Source organism: Antechinus flavipes, chromosome 2 (genome assembly GCF_016432865.1).
Source record: "Antechinus flavipes isolate AdamAnt ecotype Samford, QLD, Australia chromosome 2, AdamAnt_v2, whole genome shotgun sequence".
Classification (NCBI taxonomy): domain Eukaryota; kingdom Metazoa; phylum Chordata; class Mammalia; order Dasyuromorphia; family Dasyuridae; genus Antechinus; species Antechinus flavipes.
This window is the reverse complement of record NC_067399.1, coordinates 449,246,783-449,265,933: the sequence shown is the minus strand read 5'-3', so window position 1 is coordinate 449,265,933 and position 19,151 is coordinate 449,246,783. Positions and strand designations below refer to the sequence as shown.

Here is a 19,151-nt window from a genome sequence, read left to right as displayed (position 1 = left end):
ACTGGATAGATTTTTTATCATGGATTTTTACTGGCAAGAAGAATGAAAAGGCATTAAGAGTAACCCCATGAGGAGGATTTCAGTGATTCTCCTTTCTGGCCTTCTCTTTTAGGATTCCCTTCCATACTCTCTACCCTATAGGTAACCACAGGATGATTAACTGGAGACAGCTAGTGAAGAAGTAACTAGAACTCTGGGCCTGGATTAGGAAGATGAGTTCAAATCCATACTCAGACACTGAATGTGTGATCTTGGGCAATTTATTTAATTTCTGTTTGCCTCCATTTCCCCAATTGTAAAATGAGTATAATAAATACATCCACCTCCCAAGTTTCAAGTAAAATAAAATTCATAAAGCACTTATCACAGTACCTGGCGTAGTAGGCTCTTAACAAATACCTGTTTCCTTCCTACAGGTAGCTAAGTGCTATGGTGACTAGAACACAAGATTTGAAGTCAGAAAGACCAAATGTTTTATTTGGGGGAGGGGGATTGTTTGGTTGTTTGTTTCTTACAGACTGACCCAGACTGGAAGAATAGGGACTATTCACAGGCCCCGCCACTGATCAACCTGCTCTGTTTCCAATCTGAGTTGTTGGGGTTTTTTTGTCCCACCTTAGGCTACCTAGTAGTACCTGTCCCATTCCATGTGTGGGAGGATGAGGAAGGTGAGCTCACCATATCAAAGCTGAATATAGTGCAGACACCTGATTGGCTTAGCTCACTGCAGTTTAAAACTTCTGGGCTCAGGAGAGCACCAGCCTCAGCCTCTAGGATGGCAGGAATTCCAGGTATGGACCATCACACCAGCTAGAAAACTTGATGTTTGAATCCTCCTTCTGTACTTACTACAGAGGCGAGTCGCTTCTCTCTTGCTCTATTTCCTCATATATAAAATGGGGATAATAATAGCACCTACCTCAGAAGGTTTCTGTGGGGATCAAATGAGATAATAAATGTAAAGTGCTTTACAAACCTTAAAAGGCTATATAAATGTTAGCTGCTATTATTATTCAGCCAATCTGAATGGATCTTTGCCCCCTGAATATGCCCTGTATTCTTTTCAATTTCATACCTTTCATTATGCTGTTTCCTCTTCACTTTTGAATTCTAACCCATTGTTTAAAGCCCAGTTTAAATGCCATTTCTGCCAAGAAGCTGTTAAGGAATGTTAAAGGGTCCTCTGAATTTGTCTTTCTGAGTTGCCATATTTTCCAGAAACACTGGACACAAAGCATGCAGGAGGCCTGATTGTGTAAAGGATGAAGCCCCCCAAGTTCACCCCAGCTGACATGTGTTGTTTGCATCCCAAGCTGGGCTCCCTGTATGTCCTTGGAAGTTAAGACAGGCGCCAGTCAGTCTACCCTAGGCTGAGAAATTGCTTGTGCAGCTGGGACCCTTGTAGATAAGCAGACCATCATATCTTCATGGTCTAACAGGTCCCAATGAAAAAGAATGCTGCTTTGGCCAGCTCCTCCCCTTCTGGAGAGGTTTTGTCCTTTTCCCACCTTTACTGTACTTTCTCCCTCCCATGCCACGGCCCTTTAGGTAGAGCTTTGTGTTTTCTCCTCCTGCCTTTGTGGTACTGTCATAAATATGCAATACTTCTGCATGGATTGTGAACTCTTTCAGTTTGAAAGGCATGTTCATTTCTCTTAAAATAAACTTAGTTTTCACCTAAATTTTGTTATGATTTCTCGTTGACAAAGCTTCCCTCATCTCTATCTCCCTTGACCTTCATAGAGCCCTTTGTTCTGTTACTCCCATCCTTATCCACATATTACTGGGAATTAGTTATTTATATGTTTTCCCTGAGACTGAGAAGAAAGCTGGCCCCCCAAGCTGGTCAGTCCTGGTTCAATGCACATACTGTCAGTATAACTCTGGACAACTGGTTCAACTTCCAGTGCTTTTGGTAACTCTATCAGTTGAAGAGAATAGGTAAGGAGTGTTTCTTTATTTGGGGATTCACTATACCATAAAACCACAGAAAGCTGTCCCTGCCCAACAAAGTACACACAGTAGACACTTAGCTTTATTAAATGAATTTATCAGTTTTTCATAACTGTTTTGTTCCAGGCAATCAGTGTATCTCCTCTGAATGCCTTAGGCTCGCTCTTCCCTCCATGACTCAGTTCATATTCCTTTCTTGGACTTAAATTTAGCCTTCCCTCACTTCTTCACCTATTTACCTCCAACCCATCTGTGAAGGTCCAGTTCATCCCACCTCCTCCAAGAAGCCTTTCTGGATAACACAAACCATATCAAACTCTCTGCTTCCTGAGTATCGGAACACTTGAAGGCATTTTGGTACAGTTAATACTTGATTCTCTACTAGCCTGTAATTGTCTCATATCTTGTCACTCCCAAAAAGACATTGAGCTCTTTGAGAGAAGGAGCTGTCTTCTTTTTCTGTTATTTTCTCCAAAGGTGCTCAATACCTACTGAATTTACTTCTGAACCACTAGGCTGGTGATGATTCCCTCCCCCCAAGTTCCTGATTCTAAAATAGAAGATTACTGGGATCACAGAGCATAAGGACTGATCCCTAAGAAGGTGGTTGGAGAGAACCCTTCACGTGCCTCCCTAGTTCAGGCCCTTTGGAAGTCAAACCTCCACAAAAGAGAAATATGGATTGAACCTGGGTTCAAATCTACCTCTTACTGCAAGTTCCTTCTCCATTCTTTAGTCTCAGATTCCTTAACTGTAGAATGAGGATGTTGGACCAGATCAGGTGTCCAATTATTATGTGGATAAGGATAGTAGGAATAACAGAACAAAGGGCTACATGAAGATCAAGGGAGATAGAGATGAGGGAAGTTCTGTCAACGAGAAATCACAACAATAAAATTTAGGTGAAAACTAAGTTTATTTCAAGAGAAATGAACATGCTTTTGGAACTGAAAGAGTTCACAATCTATACAGAAGTATTGCACGTTTATGCCAGTGCAACAAAGGAGGAGGAGAAAACACAAATCCTACCTAAAGGGCCGTGGCATGGAAGGGAGGAGGTACAGTAAAGGTGGGAAACATACTGCAGTTGGCAGAAGAACTAAATTAAAATGTAATTGGGAAATTTTAAGTATTTAACAATAAATAAAAATATAATAGAACATAGATAATGTTAATATGTGATTTTCCAAGTTATGCAACCCACAGGGATCCTTGTGTACCTTGTTTCTATTTGAATTTAACACTCTGGGATTAGATTCTCTCTGAGATCTTTTTCAATTCTGTATCTTATGATCCTGTGACACAAGTGAGTAGTAGAAGTTTATTGAATAATAAAGGCCAATCCAGGAAGGAACAGGCAGATCCCCAGGGAAGAATGAGAGGGAGGATGCTGTGGAGCACTGGAAGACGTTACCTGATTAGATGCCCACGTCTGTTTGTCTGTCCAGTCCTTGTGATTGCGGACGTACCACCACTGGATCTCCAGCGAGTAGGAGGGGGAGCCGCTGCCCCGGAAGGAGCAAGCCATCTCCACATCCTCACCACTCCGGGCTGTCATGTCATGGGGCGTCTCTGTGAACAAGGCTGCAGAGAGAAAGGATTCAGAGACCAGCCATCTGTTAATAGACAGTCACCAGTGAGGGAACAGTCATCCCCCTCCCGCCCCCATCAGGGGACAGTTCCCTGAACAGTCACCAAGTAGGGAAACAGTCGCTCCAGTCAAGGAATATTCAGTTCCCTGTCCAGGAATGATGACTGATAAGGGAAAAGTCAAGAAAACAGCTGCCTGTCCAGAATAGTCAGCAATAGGATAAAACAGCTGCTCGTCAGTTCCTAGCAGAACTGCCTGTTGAGGAATAGTCTAGGAAATAACTACCTGTCAGCAAACAATGTCCAGCCAAGATTCTGTCCCACAGAGCCAACAACAATACAAAGGGCTTCCCTAGGATGAGAGGCAGATTCTAAGACCCAAGTCTTCCTGTTCTGCTCATGTTGGGAGATCTCCTTCTTCCTTCCTCCCCCTCCTCCTCCTTCCCCTCTTCTACTTCCTCCTCCCCCTCCTCCTCCTCTCCCTCTTCCTCTTCTTCCTCCCTCTCCTCTTCTTCCTTCTCCCCTTCCTCTTCTTCCTCCTCCCTCTCCTTCTCTTCCTCCTCCTCCTTCTCCTCCCTCTTCTTCTCTTCTTCCTCCAAGGAGGTGCCTCATTGTCCAGTTAGATTTTAGCCAGTGGTATTCTCCTTCAGGGCCCGCTTCCCTTGATCATTACTTAGAAGCCAATTATTTTTTCCCCACCGACACCCCTGTTACCCCTGAGGACCTGGACTGTGGCTAAATCCACAGTGGCCACATCCTCTGCAGGGTGCTCTTCTGCTTCCGAACAAACATGGGAACAAAGGAGGCCTTAAAGCTTGCACAGCTTGAGGTAGGTACTGTCAATCCCTTTCCACATCATTTCTATATCCAAGCCCAACACAAAATTATTCCCCCCCCCACACACACACACATCAGATCACCTCCTGCCTGGGTATATAAATGGAAAACAAATCCCCGTTTAATGCAGCCCCCAAACCCTCCTTCCACACCATATGGTTTGTTTTTCTTCTCTCAAAACAAATATTGTTCAAAGATGTAATTAGAATTCTTTTCATCTTCTCCAGAGAGATTATCTCGCCCTGGAAAGATGGCTGGGGACGTGTGGGTCACCAAGGAAATGTGGCATCCAGCATCCAGCTGCTTCCTCCCCCACACGACTCCTCCTGCATCAGCCCGCACCTGCCCTCCGGGCAATCACTCTTTCCTGATTACAAAATTAAGAGCCAGAAAAGGCTTTTGAGATCATCCAGCCCAAATCCCTCATTTAACAAAAGAGGAAACTGAGACTCAAAAAAGTAAAGCATTTTGTCCGTGGTCACTCAGCTAAACTAGTAAACAGCAGGACTAAGCCGGGTCTTCAGCCTCCCAAGCGGGTGTTCCTGCTATTATATCATCCTGCCTCTGGACCACATTCAGCTCTTCCGGTGTGGGGTCTGGTGGGGGAGAGACCTCCCTGAGAGCAAGCCTTCTGTCTTATTCATCTGTCTCCCTCACAGAAGAGCCTGTGCACCGTGTGCCGCATTTGCCAAGAGAACGACCCTCTCTCGCCTCAGTTTTCTGGTCTCTGAAATTGAGATAAGCCTTGTCCTGCCTATGCCGAAGGATCAAGAAGACCCTGGGTTCCAGTCCTCCCTTAGCTCAATTCAGTTCAATTAGAACTGATTAAGAGCCTGCTCTGCTCAAGGTCCAGAACCAGACACTGGGAAGACACAGACAAAAAGGAACAAAAACCAGACCTTTCCTAGCTCAGAGCAGCTTGCATTTTACTGACCCTGCCTTCTAATTAATTCTGGGCAAATCCCCTAATTTCTCTGGGTCCCAGCCTCCTCCCACTGCCAAATTAGGGAGGCAGATTAGATCTCCAAAGGCTCTTCCATCTTGGACCTTCTAGGATTCTTTAAAAGAGATAATGGGTATGAAATTGCCCTACATGGTGCTTAATAAATGTAGGTTGGATTGAATTAAACTGTAAAGTGAGGGATACACAGGAGGAATGAAAAGGATGATGATAACCAGAAAGAGAAAGGAAATGGGTTCAGACAGGGGGCACAGGTGTGCACAGAACCTGTGCTCGGATACACTGGCACCTCTGGGGATGAGCTGGACCCTCAGGGAAGGGTCCTGGGCAGCTTCAGGGCAGGAACCAAAGGGCACGGGCATGTAAGGGGCAGCTGGTTATTCAAAGTGGGGTGGAGGAATATTGAGAACACAAAATCCCTCTATCACTCTTGGATTAGCAGCCAAGTGTTAGAAATACAGGTGGAACTCAGATGTCCCAACATCCTATCCACTTCATCACGTGGCTTTTCCCTGCTTACTTTATCATCTCTCCTATCTTTCCCAACTATACCCTGTGTGTTAACACTGGTCTGCCATTTTGGAAATATGTGTTCCCATTCAGGCAGGCAGGTGGAGGCAGGAAGATCGGAGTTTAAGACCCTTACTTTTTTTTTTTTTTGACTCTGGATAACTTATTGAAACCTTCTAAATCTCAGTTTCCCCATTTGTAGAATGAAGGGATAGGATTCAATGGCTTCTAAGGTCTCTTGAGCACTAAATATAGTTTCCTATGACCAGCTGAGAAGGCACAAGAGGTTCCATACAGCTTCCTCCCATTACTGGGAAACAAACAAACAAAAAACAACTCTCCCCCTATCCGTGAAGATGCCCAAGTCATATAAGTAGTAAAACAAGGGAGAAAAATTTGGAACACAAGGTTTTGTGAGGGTAAATGTTAAAAACTATCTTTGGTTTGTAGCAGCCCTTTTTGTACTGGCAAAGAACTGGAAACCGAGTGGATGTCCATCAGTTAGGGAATGGTTGAATAAATTATGGTATATGAGTGTAATGAAATATTATTGTTGTATAAGAAACAATCAGCACACGGATTTCAGAGAGACCTGGAGAGATTTACACAAACTGATGCTAAATGAAGTGAGTAGAAGAGAACATTGTACACAGCAATAAGATTATATGATGATCAACTCTGATGGACTTGGATCTTTTCAACAATGAGGTGATTTGGGCCAATTCCAATAGACTTGTGATGGGGAGAGCCATCTGCACCCAGAAAAAGGACTGTGGAGATTGAATGTGGATCACAACATGTATTTTCACCTTCTTGGTTGTTGTTTGCTTGCTTTTTTCCTCATTTTTTTATCTGATTTTTCTTGTGCAACATAATAAATGTGGAATATGTTTAGAAGAATTGCACATGTTTAACCTATATTGAATTATTTGCTGTCTAGGGAAAGGTGGAGGGGGGAGGGAGGGAGAAAAACTTGGAATACAAGATTTTGCAAGGGTGAATGTTGTAAACTATCTTTGCATGTATTTTTGAAAATAAAAAGCCATTAATAAAAAATTTTAAAAACAAGTTTCACCTGAAGAAGGAATTATAGTTTGAATTAGAAAATATAATATTTCTTGAGGGAAAAAAGAAAGCTATCTTTACATGTATTTTGAAAAATATTAAACTTTTATTATTTTTTTAAAAGAAAGAAAGAAACAGCTTCACAAAGGTTAAGAGACTTGCCTAAAGTCATACAACTAGCAAGCAAATGACTTAGCATCTAAAGTCCATTGTTCTACCTCACAACCTCCAAGGAGAGATGGCCTTCTAAGCAAGAAGTCAGCAAAGATTCAGTTAAAGGCAGCCAGCTTGGTTCATTTGGGACCCATAAGAAATTTCTCTGGCTGTATCATGCCCTTCTTAGGACTTCATTCCCTGCTGGTCCTCCATCTCTAAATACCATCGAGGCGTAGCACAAATAATGTCTCTGAATGCCCAGCTCTGAAGCTTTTACAAACCCACACAGTAGCTAATGGTAAAAACCTGAAACCTGATCCCCAGGAAGGGCCCAGGATTAATCAGAGATACTCTATCCTTCCTCTCGCAGAGGTATTTGGTTTCTCTTCATGCTTTCTGCCTTTCCATAACCTTCCAGCACAAAGAAAACCTAATTAAGATTAGTAACTGAAGCTGGCAGCAGAGGAAAAGCCCTTTTCAAACACAGGAAGAAAGAAGACGCCTCAACTTCCCCATTTATCTAAACAGGGCTTCCAGTCCCCAAGTTAACTCTCTCTTCTCTATAGAAGGGGACCCCAAAAAAGAGCACTAGTGATCAGGACTATGAGACCATGGGGCAGAAAGGGATTCTGAGAAATCAGGAGATCCCACTGTCTGTGAATAAGGGAAGAAATAAGAAAGTAGAATAACTTATCTGAGTGGAAGGAACATGGAAGCATGACAATTTGTATAACATTTCAGAAATAAGAATGCCACAAGGTTTTTCTTGTTTGAATGGAGGTTGTGGGAAGGAGAAAGAAAATCAGATCATTTGTCTGTAGTCAAATCACATAAAATAAAGTCTCTTCCAGCTGTGTTCTAAGGCCCCTCCCACCTCTCACACTCCCTCTTCTAAGACCCCTCTCCACTCTGGCACTCTCTGTTCTAAGACCCCTCCCAGCTCTGGCACCCCCTGTTCTAAGAGCCCTCCCAGTTCTGGCACTCCCTGTTTTAAGGGCCCTCTCAGCTCTGATACCCCCTGTTAGAAGACCCCTCCTAAGTCTGGCACCCCCTGTTCTAAAGCCCTTCCCAGCTCTGACATCACTAAAATTCAATGTTAAATGTAACAAGGAAATTATTATCTGTGGCCAGAGGGCCCTCCATGGCCAACAATATGGCGCTGAGATGGTGATTCACAAATAAAGCGGGGCGAGGAGTGGGAGAAGTGGGCTTTAGGGAGGTCTTGAGGGGCTGTTCCCTGATCTAGGACCCAGGGCCCCCCAAATGAGACAGCTCATGTCCCGCCGCCCTACAGCTGAGGCTGAGAGCCTCCGAGTCTTTTAGGTTTGCTTCTTGCTGTTCCAAGTAACAGATTTACATTGTCACCTCCTGAGTGTCAGCTATGCTGTGAAGGCAATTAACAGTTGCCTTTTGGAGACTTAACGCAGCCTGTCACATCCACCTGTCACATGTCTGATTCCTCTCCTTCCCTTCCCTCCCCTCCCCCAATTAATCAACTCAAGTCCTTACAAGCTTACCAGCCGTGACCTTGGAGAAATCAGCCTCTGTGCCTCACTCTGCTGATCTAAAAAATGGGGAGAATCATCCCTTCCCTTCCCTTCCCTTCCTCTCTCCCTGAGCTGTCCTGAGGATCAAATGAAATAACAGATTTGAAAGCACTTAAGAAAGTGTGAAGCACTGTGAACATGTAAGAGATTATTACAGTCAGCGTTCAATAAATATTTGTTGAATAAATGGATTCAATTAGTGCTGTTTCTTACATTTGGGCCAATGTTTGTCACACACCTGCTCCTAACCACCTTCTGTAATTACCTGGATCCTACTTCGCTTGCCAATCTCCGACACAAATTTCCATCTTTGGCCAATGCCAGACAACTGCTGACTTCTTACCCAGAGAACCCCCTGCTCCCATCACTGGTGGTCTTGGCGATCATTGCGGGATCCCAGCCAACCACCCAGGGACAAAGCAACATGCCTCCACCTCCAGAAAGATCTTGTTTCCTCTCCCTGAGGAACAGATGTGAGATGTTGGGGGCCTGGACACGGGCAATAGCAATAGGAATAAAAAAGGGGGAGATCTGGAGGAGCAGAACTGAAAGAGGAAGGAACTGGGTTCGGAAGGGGAAGGGGAAGTAAGGGAAAAGGAAGAAGAAAAGAAAGAAGATAAGGAAACAAGAAGAGAAGGGATATGATCAGGAGACAGAAATAGTAATGATAGAAAAAGGCATGGAAAAAGGGGACTGAGGGGGAAGGGGCAGCAAAGGAAAGGAGGAGGACCTTGCTAATCCAAATCCCCAGGGACTCCCTCCCACTCTGACCTGAAGCTCCTTATAGGAGGCAGTGGATCCGGATCTCTAACTAAAAGAAGTATCTGAGGAGAACAAGGAAATTATGATGTAATGGAAATAGCCCTGAATTTGGAATAAGGAAATCTAAATGTAAAAAATCCCATTTTGGTTATCTACTACACAAGTCATTTTTTCCCTCTCTAAGCCTCAGTTCTCCTACATGTTAAAATGAGGGGCTTTCTATATTAGAGGATCTCTAAGGTCTCTTCCAGTTCTAAATCCTGTGAAACCCATTCCTGGCCACCTACCCACCCAGAAGTAGTGAAGTTCCTGAGTTCACATTTGGGGTAGAAAGAGAGGAGGGAATTTGAGGGAGAAGAAGAAGGAAATGTATGATTTTAGGAGGGAAAAAAATCACTCCTACCTAGGGTCCACAAAATGAAGTGCTTAACTGTGGCTTTTTAATGAGGAAATCTGGCTCACTCAGGCCTCCTCATCCCTCTCTCTTTTGTCAAAAAATGTGAATTCTGGGGCAATGAAAGATACTGATTGACAGTCCCTAGAGACAGTCCCTGCTTGTCTAATTATCTGCCAGCTGACTATCAGCTTTCCTATGCCCAGTCTCTGGGCTCCAGCCCTGCCCTGGGAGAGTCATACATCAATTACTCAAGAAATTCCTGTATCCCCCACATTTGGGGCTTTGGGTCTCCTGGTCTCTGCAAGGAATCAGCTGGAATGGGAGGGAGACGAGGGCAAGTATTTTACTCTGAAAATGTTAAAATTCTTCCTTATTTATCTTTTGCATTCAAGAGGTTTATTAAGTAGGAATTCAGAGGTTTCCAAAATAGAAAGGACCTTAAGATGTTATCTAGTGCAGTCCTTTTGTTTAACGGTTTAAAAAACTGCACAAAATCACAGATAAAGCAGTAGAGATGGGAACTCAAATGCCTACTCCTATATACAGTATAGCTCATACCCTTCAAGGTAGATAGGACAAGTATTTTTATTCCCATTTGACAGAGGAAAAAACTGAGACCTAGGCATAAATCAATTTAACCAAAATTAATCAATTCTTAGTCGCAGAATATTCGAATTAAAGGGATTTTAGAGATCACACAATCCAGTGTCTCATTTTAGAGATGAAAATACTGAGGCATTGAGGGGAGAAATATTTGTTCCAAGCTACACAGCTAGTAAGAGGCAGAATAGAGAAAGGAAAATAAATGTCTTCTAAAGATTATCTTCTCAGGAGTTTATGGTTTTTAAGTAAGATAAACATGTACTCAAATATTGTTGTTATTCAGTCACATCTGACTCTTTGTGATCCCATATGGAGTTTTCTTAGCAAAGATACTGAAGTGATTTGCCATCTCCTTCTTCAGAAGATTAAGCCAGGTGTTAAATGGCTTACCCAGAGTTAAGTAGCTGATAAGTATCTGAGACCAAATTTGAACTCAGATCTTCTTGACTCCAGATCTAGCACTCTACTGAGCCACCTAGCTGCCTCAAAATATTATAAATCTATAAACTCTCTGGGGACACAGACTATATCTTGCTCTTTTTAAAAAATCCCTTTCAGTGTCAACCACAACTTTGCCCACACATAGTAGGTGCTCAGAAAAGATTTGTGAAGTGAATGAATGAAATAAGTATAATACAAAGTAGTCAAAGAGATATGAATTGAATGAGTGCTATGGAGACCTGGAGGACAAAGATAGATTGCTTTTAACCTGTTATCAGAGGGATGAATAGAACTGGGGAGAAACAATGGCATGAATATACACTTGGAGGAAGAAAGTGTTTGCTTGGGCTGGTCACTCAGGATTGATTGACTAAAGTGTTAATAACTTTAAGGAATAACAAGGAATCCAAGAGGTAAAGAGAGGGACAGAAGGTATTCCTGGAACAAGGAGTAGCAGTAGTAATTACATATTTGGAGCACAGATTCAGATTTGTGATTTAGAGTTGGAATTAATATCAGACATCTAGTTCATACCCCATATTTTAAAGAAAAGGCAACAGATACTCTACAAATAAATACAAAGAAATTGCACAACAGTGGCTTGATGGCATTAAATAACTTGCCCAGATGCAAGGATGCAGTTCAATAAGGTGAAACCTAGTATTTAATGGGAAGTGATAGAAGATAGAGGTGGAAAGATAGGGTAGTGCCAGATTACAAAATGTCTGGAATACTAAAGGATTTTGAAAGTAGACAGTAGAGTGCTACCAAAAATTTTTGAGAAGACGTAGGATTAGAGTTGTATAAAAGTAAGATTATTCTGAAGTAGGATGAAGGGTGGATTGGAGTTTGGAAAAAATGGAGATGGGAAGACCTGAGTAAGGATTTCTTATCTAAGCTAAGGACTTTTGGCTTAACTATAAACCACTTCCCCATCTACATTCCTGTCCAAGACATACTAAATACCAACTATCATCATGGGAACAGAGCTCCGAATACAAATATCACCACCGTCCTTTGACATTCTCCTGTCCCCTGACAAACGTTCGTCCTGAATTTCCTAGGTAATATTCCTTATAGCATTCCCCCCAAGAGATATGTGTAATTATAGATTTTTGAGAAGGATACAATTGTGTTCTTTAGCTGGAGGGCCCAGGTTTGTGTCTGAATTGCTGGGAACACAATTAAAATCTGCTTCCACAAATTAGGATTCTGCAGAGGAACTGGAGAGGGACTTGAATGAATTCAAACATCTTCTTCCTTTCAGCTTTTAATTGGGGGAGTGATGAATTAATTAACCTCAGAGCTGAGGCATTGCAATGGTCAGCCACAGGAGCCTGCTCTTTAGGTGAACCCCAACCTCTATTTAATTTGGGGCTTTAAAAGAGGAAATTGGTTCCACTGATAAGCAAAGGGATATACCTGAAACCTTTTGGGGCTGGGATCCCCAGACTTCAATGTTCTTTTGTCTTCTTCTTTTCCAACCTCAGAGCCACTACCACATGCTTGCCCATTTCCAGTGTGGAAATCACATAAAATGGAATTATAGGAGTCCAGTGTAGTAAGAAATTGAATTTGGAAGAAAAAAACCTGGACTCAGAGGTCAATTCTGCCAACAAGTATATAGGATGTCCCAAAATTTTTTGTGTAATTTTAAGTTATTTAGATTTTCCAAAGACATTGGGGACCCTCTGTATAGACTAATGGCATAGTATAGAAGCAAAGACATAGACCAGGTAGTCAGTAGATTTGACAGCAAGTACTGGATTCTATACTAATTTTATGTATAACTTTCGTGGGGTCAGCCGTTCTGAGACTCAGTTTCCTCCTCTGCCAAATGAGGGGGTTGGTCCCCAAGCTTCCTTTCAATTCTGACATTCTGATTCAGGATAGGAGGAACACCGAGAATCTTATAAAATATACCATAATGGTATTCCTTATTTTAAAAAAATTTCTATATCAGTTGGCTGAGACTGGGATCAGAAAAAAATTCCTCCAAATATTGTACATTTGAATTTTCATTCTCATTGAATCCGGGTCCCCCAGTTTGCCATCTATGAACCACTTAACTGAATATTTATTAAGCAGCTACATTGTGCTAGAGACTGTGTGCTAGGTGCTGGGAATACAAACACAAATTGAAACAATCCCTGACCTCAAAGAACTTGATGTATCTACAAAAACACATAGAGGAAAGATTCAAGGAAACCTTTTGGGAAAAGTCAGCAGTGATTGAGGGATCTGGAAAAGCCTCATGCAGTAGGAAGCACTTAAGCTGAAGCATAGGAGAGAGTGTTCCAGGCATGGGGACAAGCTAACATGAAGGCACAGATATAATATTATGTATTAGCAAGTCCCCACCCTATTCTCTTCCTCATCTTTTCTTAATGTTCATCCTTCTTTCCATCCATGTGATGATGTTTTTTCTTTTTTCTTCTCTTTTTTAAATAGCATTTTATTTTCCCAAATACATGCAAAGAAAGTTTTCGATATTTATCTTTACAACACCTTGTGCTCCAAATTTTTCTCCTCCTCTCTCCTCCCCCTTTCCCAAGACAACAAGCAATCTGCTATAGGATAGACATGGGCAATTCTTCTAAACATATTTCCATATCCATCATGGTGCACAAAAAAATCAGATTGAAAGGGGGGAAATGAGAAAGAAAAAAACCAAGCAAGCAAACAAACAACAAAAGGTAAAAGTACCATGTCCACATTCAATTTCCATAGTTCTCTCTCTGGATGTGGATGGCTCTCTCTTTCACAAGTCTATTGGGATCGCCCTGAATCATCTCACTGTTGAAAAGAGCCAAGTCCATCATACCTGATCATCACATAATCTTGTTGTTTCTGTATACAATGATCTCCTGGTTCTGCTCACTTCACTTAGCATGAGTTCAAGTAAGTCTCTCCAGGCTTTTCCAAAATCACCCTGCTGATTATTTCTTATAGAACAATAACATTCAATTACATTCATATACCTTAACTTATTCAGCCATTCCCCAATCTAATTCCCCGACACTACAAAAAGATCTGCTACAAACATTTTTGCATATGGGGGTCCTTTTCCCTCTTTTATGATCTCTTTGGGATACAGACCCAATAGATCAAAAGGTATGCACAGTTGATAGCCCTTTGGGCGTAGTTCAAATTGGGCTCCAAAATGGTTGAATCAGTTTACAACTCCACCAACAATGCATTAGCGTCTCAGTTTTCCCACATCTCCTCCAACATTCATCACTAGCTTTTCCTGTCATCTTAGCCAAAATGATGTTTTTTCTCCCCACCACTCAGCAGGATACACTCCGACTTTGGGTTTTCTTGGTAGGGAGGAACTACATGAAGTCATCCAAATTCTCAGACCCTTTCATGAACAACAATAGCAATAATAAAGTAGCAACTCTAAACTACTTGGCCAAGCATTCTGGGTCCTCCTACAATCTGTCCCCATCCAAATTTCCTTCTGATGAGATTTAGAGTGGTCTAGATTCCTGGTGGTCTAGAGGTTAGTGGTTATCAGAAAGTTGTTAAGAATCCCCTTTAAATCAGCTGCAGGTTTTAGGAGTGAAAGAATTCACTCATTCCCGAATATTAGTTGCAAAATGAAAGTTTATTATTAGATAGAAATCAGTTTACCCAGAGACTGACTTCTATAGTGGCAGATCTATGGAAAATAGAGCTTTGCGCTGAGAATGCAGTTCTCAGTGGACAGAAAGTCCTGGCAGCTGAGTGAGCTACTGAGGTTTGTCTGCAAAGACTTTAGGTGATGGACGCTTATTATATTGGGTGTCTTAGTGGGGGCTGGGAAGCCTGAGAAAATCAGAAGCAGTGGGGGCTGGGCGGCCCAAGCAAGTCAGAATGGGGGCTGGGACAAGCCCAGATCTCCTATTGGGAGATTTTTGACCAGGATTTGTAATTGAATCAAAGGCTCCAGCATCCTGAAAAGATAAATTGTCTGGGGAGGAGCCAGGAGGGACTGGGAATCTGAAAGGAATCATAGATCAATAGGAAATACAGTTTCTTAAAGGGACCACAACCCGCTTCTTTTCTACCTATTTCCTAATATCCTCCATGATGTTTCCGTCATTTTTCAGTCATGTCTGACTCTTCATGACTCCATTTCAGTTTTCCTTGGCAAAGATACTGTAGTGATCTCCTTCTCCTAACTCACTTCACAAATAAGGAAATTGAGACAAACAGGTTTAAGTGACTTGCCCAGGGTCACACAGCTAATAAATACCTGAGGCCAGATTTGACTTCATGAAGATGAGTCTTCCTGACTTTAGTTTGGCCACCTAACTGCCCCTTTGTGACCATGGGAAAATCAATGAGTCCTTGGTCTCAGCTTCCTCGTGGGAAAAATGACCTCCATGGAGGGACTTGGTGCAGAGGACGGCTCTGTGATCCTCTGAGCTGTCCTTGGAAAAGACAAAATGATCCAGTCACCTTCTAAAGGTGAAAAAGAAATCCCTTCCATTTCTTGAGGTTTCCTCCATTCTGGCTTTCAAGGCTATTCTTCCCATTCATCAGCCTCTACCCCTACCTCACCAACCCTGTTTCTCACTGGCCAACCCCTTTTCTCCTCTGTACCCCGGACTTTCTGCTCCAGCATGGCCCCAGCTTTACAGCCTTGAGTCATAAAAGACTGTCCCTTGGCGTTACAGTCATGGAGATGCAACCGCTTTTTCTCATCTATAGCTGGGCTCTCTCCTCTGCCCCTTTTGCCCATGGCTGCCTCCTAGCCCCTGCCCCGTCAGCGGTCCTCTGTTCCTTCAGAATTCTGCCGGAGCTCCCTCCCCTAGGAAGCTCTTTGGATTAGCTGTGCTCAGCGCTAAGCCGTTTTGTGCTTTGGGTCCCCTTGGCACCAGTAAACTCTGCTTGCATTGTGTTAAGTCTTTCTTTTCTTTAGTCCTTGCTACTTCATGAATATTCTTTGTGTGTGTGTGTGTGTGTGTGTGTGTGTGTGTGTGTGTGTGGTATATTCCCTATCCCCTATTGGACAATGAGCTCTTCTGTGTGTATTCTGTCAGGCTGTGAGCTCCCCGGGGCAGGGACCATGAGATTAAATCCAAGTCTTAATCTCATTATTAAGTCTGAGCTGCTCACAACGTCAATATGAGTCAACACTGACGTGGGCAGCCAAAAAGGCTAATGGATGGGTAGCTGCATTAATCACAGCATTCGAGCCCTACAAGAGACCTCAGAGAGCTTGTAACTCAGCCCTTCCGTTTTCTAGAGCAGAAAAGTGAGGTTCAGAGAGGTTGTGTCTAGTCCTAGGTCACACAGCAAGTAGGTCCAGCTCAAAGGGTCAAGTCCTTGATCAGACTGAGGAGGTTTCTACTCAAGGCTGAGTGTCATGATTAAGGGAGGGCCCTAGTGATCAGGGACTTAAGTGTCCTGACTCCAAGGCATTGGGACTGCCAGAAAGAATCAGAAGAGATGATTAAACACACCTTCCTTCTCTTGGAAGAGGGATAAGAGGGTGTAGATACACGCGCTATACTGGATGGTCTTTATGAAAAGGGGAAAGTTCAATGCAAAGGCATGAACAGATTTAAGGGGAATTAACTGGTATTAAAACAAAAGATGACATTACAACTTTCAAAAACTGGAAAGGTTCCAGGAGAAATCCCTACTAATAAAAGAAAACTCATTTCAACTTCTAAAGATCTCCCATTTAGGTTTCTTTGCATATCAGGAATAGGAACGGGGTAGATAGAGGGGCTCACTAGAGAGAGGGGAGACCAGGGCCAAAGCCTGAGGGTGAGGGGACAGATTGGGGGTGGGACATAGAGCGGAGGGGACCCAGTAATGGTTCAGCAACATAAAGGAAGGAAAGGGGCAAGTATCTTAGCACATCCCTATGCGGATTGTATAGTCCGATCTGCCAATCCGGACCAGCCTACTAATGAGCTGTGCCTTCCATGCCCCCAGCCTGTCTGTGGTCTTCTCCATTACATAGATACCATCAGGTTTTTGGTGACCTCTGCTGCCAGAAACTACTCTGAGATTTTCTGTAAGCCCAGTTTCTGACTGGGAATGGGGGGCAGGGAATAGAAGTGAGAGAGAGAGACAGACAGACAGAAAGAGACAGAGAGAAAGATATTGACAGAGACAGAGACAGACAGAGACAGAGAGAGAGAGAGAGAGAGACAGAGAGACAAAGAAACAGAGAGAGAGACAGAGAGAAGAGAGAGAGAGCGAAAGAGAGACAGAGAGAGAGGGGAGGGAGAGAGACAGAGGAAGGAGGGGGGGAATGAGGAAGAGAAAAAGAAAGTGAAGGAGGAAGGAGAGAGAGAGACAGAGAGACAGAGAAAGGCTTTATTAAAGACATTTCACACACTAAAAAGCTGAAAAAAAAAGGATTATTTATATTTATGGTGCTGGGGTTTGTTGAACTCTCGAAATCCTGCTCTTTTGGTCTTCAGGAGAGAGGCAGTGTGTCCCATGGTCAGAGTACTGAATATGGAATTGAATCTGGATTTGAATCCTGCTGCTCATTACATTTGTCACGGCAGCAAATTATTCTCATTTCTGGGACTGAGTATCCTCATTTATAAAATGAGGCAGATTTAACCCTCCATTCTACCTACTGTGTAGAATGTGTATTCCTTTAGCATATAAAGGTTCGATTTCACCAAGCACAGGATGGAGGAAACAGATCTAGACAAAAATTAATCTGAAAAAGATTTGGGGGTCTAAGTGGACTTCAGGCTCTATAGGAAACAATAGTCAGTCACACACACACACACACACACACACACACACACACATACATATATGACCCCAAAAGGCAGTTAATGTTATACAAGGCTTCATTAAGAGAAGCATTCAATTCAACAAGCATTTATTATATCTACCAATCTTGGAGCACAGGAATGGGAAATCTTCAGCCTACAGGCATTTGAGGCCAGTGAAACTATTTGCATAATCAACCACAGGCAAAGATGAGCTGAAAGCTAGATAAAAACAACCTCCCATTGCTTAAGTTCTATAAATTGATAATTTTGTATGGCCCACGAATGATGTTATAAATCTCTAATAGGCTCTTGGCAGGAAAAAGGTTCCTAACCCCAGCAGAGGCAGAATCAGAAGGAATGGATGGAAGCTACAGAGATAGATTTTTACTTAATATATGGAAAAACTTCCCAAAGTTATCTCAAAGTGGAATAGGAGACTATTTGGTACTGGCTAAAAAATAGAGCAGTGGATCAGTGTATCAGGTCAGGTACACCACACCCAGTAGCAGATGACTGAAGTAATCCACTGTTTGATAAACCCAAAATCTTCTGGGCTAAGAACTCACTATTTGACAAAAACTGCTGGGAAAATTGGAAAACAGTATGGCAGAAACTAGACATTGACCAATACCTAACATCCTATACCAAGATATATCTTTGACCAAGATAGGATCAAAATGGGTTCATGATTTAGACATAAAGGGTGATACCATAAGTAAATTAGGAGAACCAAGGATAGTTTACTTGTCAGATCTATGGAGAAGAGAAAAACTAGAGAACATTATGAAATACAAAATGGATAATTTTGATTACATTAAATTAAAAAGGTTTTGCACAAACAAAATCAATACAACTAAGATTGGAAGGGAAACAGAAAGCTGGGGAACAATTCTTACAGTCAGTGTTTCTGCTAAGGGCTTCATTTCTAAAATACATAGAAACCTAAGTCAAAATTATAAGAATACAAGTTATTCTCCAATTGATGAATGGTCAAAGAATGTGAATAGGCAGTTTTCAGAAGAAGAAATTAAAGCTCTCTATAATTATATGGACAAATGTTCTAAATCACTATTGATGAGGGAAATGCAAATTAGAACAACTCTGACGTACCACCTCATATCTATCAGATTGGATATTATGGCAGAAAAGGAAAATGATAAATGTTGGATGCACTGGTAGAGTTGTCAGGAGATCCAACCATTCTGGAGAGCAATTTAGAGCTATTAAAATTGTGCACATTCTTTCAATACAGCAATACCACTGCTAGATCTCTATCCCAAAGAGATTTTTTAAAGGGAGCAGGGAAAGACCTATTTTTTAAATAAAATTATTTATAGCAACTCTTTTTGTGATGGCAAAGAATTGGGAATTGAGGGGATGCCTATCAATTGGGGAATGACTGAACAAGTTGTGCAATGGAATAATATTGTTCTATAAGAAATGAAGAGCAGGCAAATTTAAGAAAAACCTGGAAAGACTTACACAAACTGATGAAGTAAGCAGAATATTGTACCCAATAACATCAACATTTCATGATGATCAATTAACTATGATAGACTTATCTCTTCTCAGCAATGCAACAGTTCCAA

General features: G+C 42.2%; 1 protein-coding gene across 1 annotated transcript in view; it reads right to left on the bottom strand.

Annotated features, from left to right (window-relative positions):
• Positions 1-19,151, bottom strand: part of VSTM2L (V-set and transmembrane domain containing 2 like) — an 87,983-nt gene that overhangs the window by 27,363 nt on the left and 41,469 nt on the right. Inside the window, exon 2 of the mRNA XM_051979360.1 lies at positions 3,368-3,537. Within this exon, the coding sequence (XP_051835320.1) occupies positions 3,368-3,537 (170 nt within the window). The remainder of the gene's footprint in view (positions 1-3,367; positions 3,538-19,151) is intronic.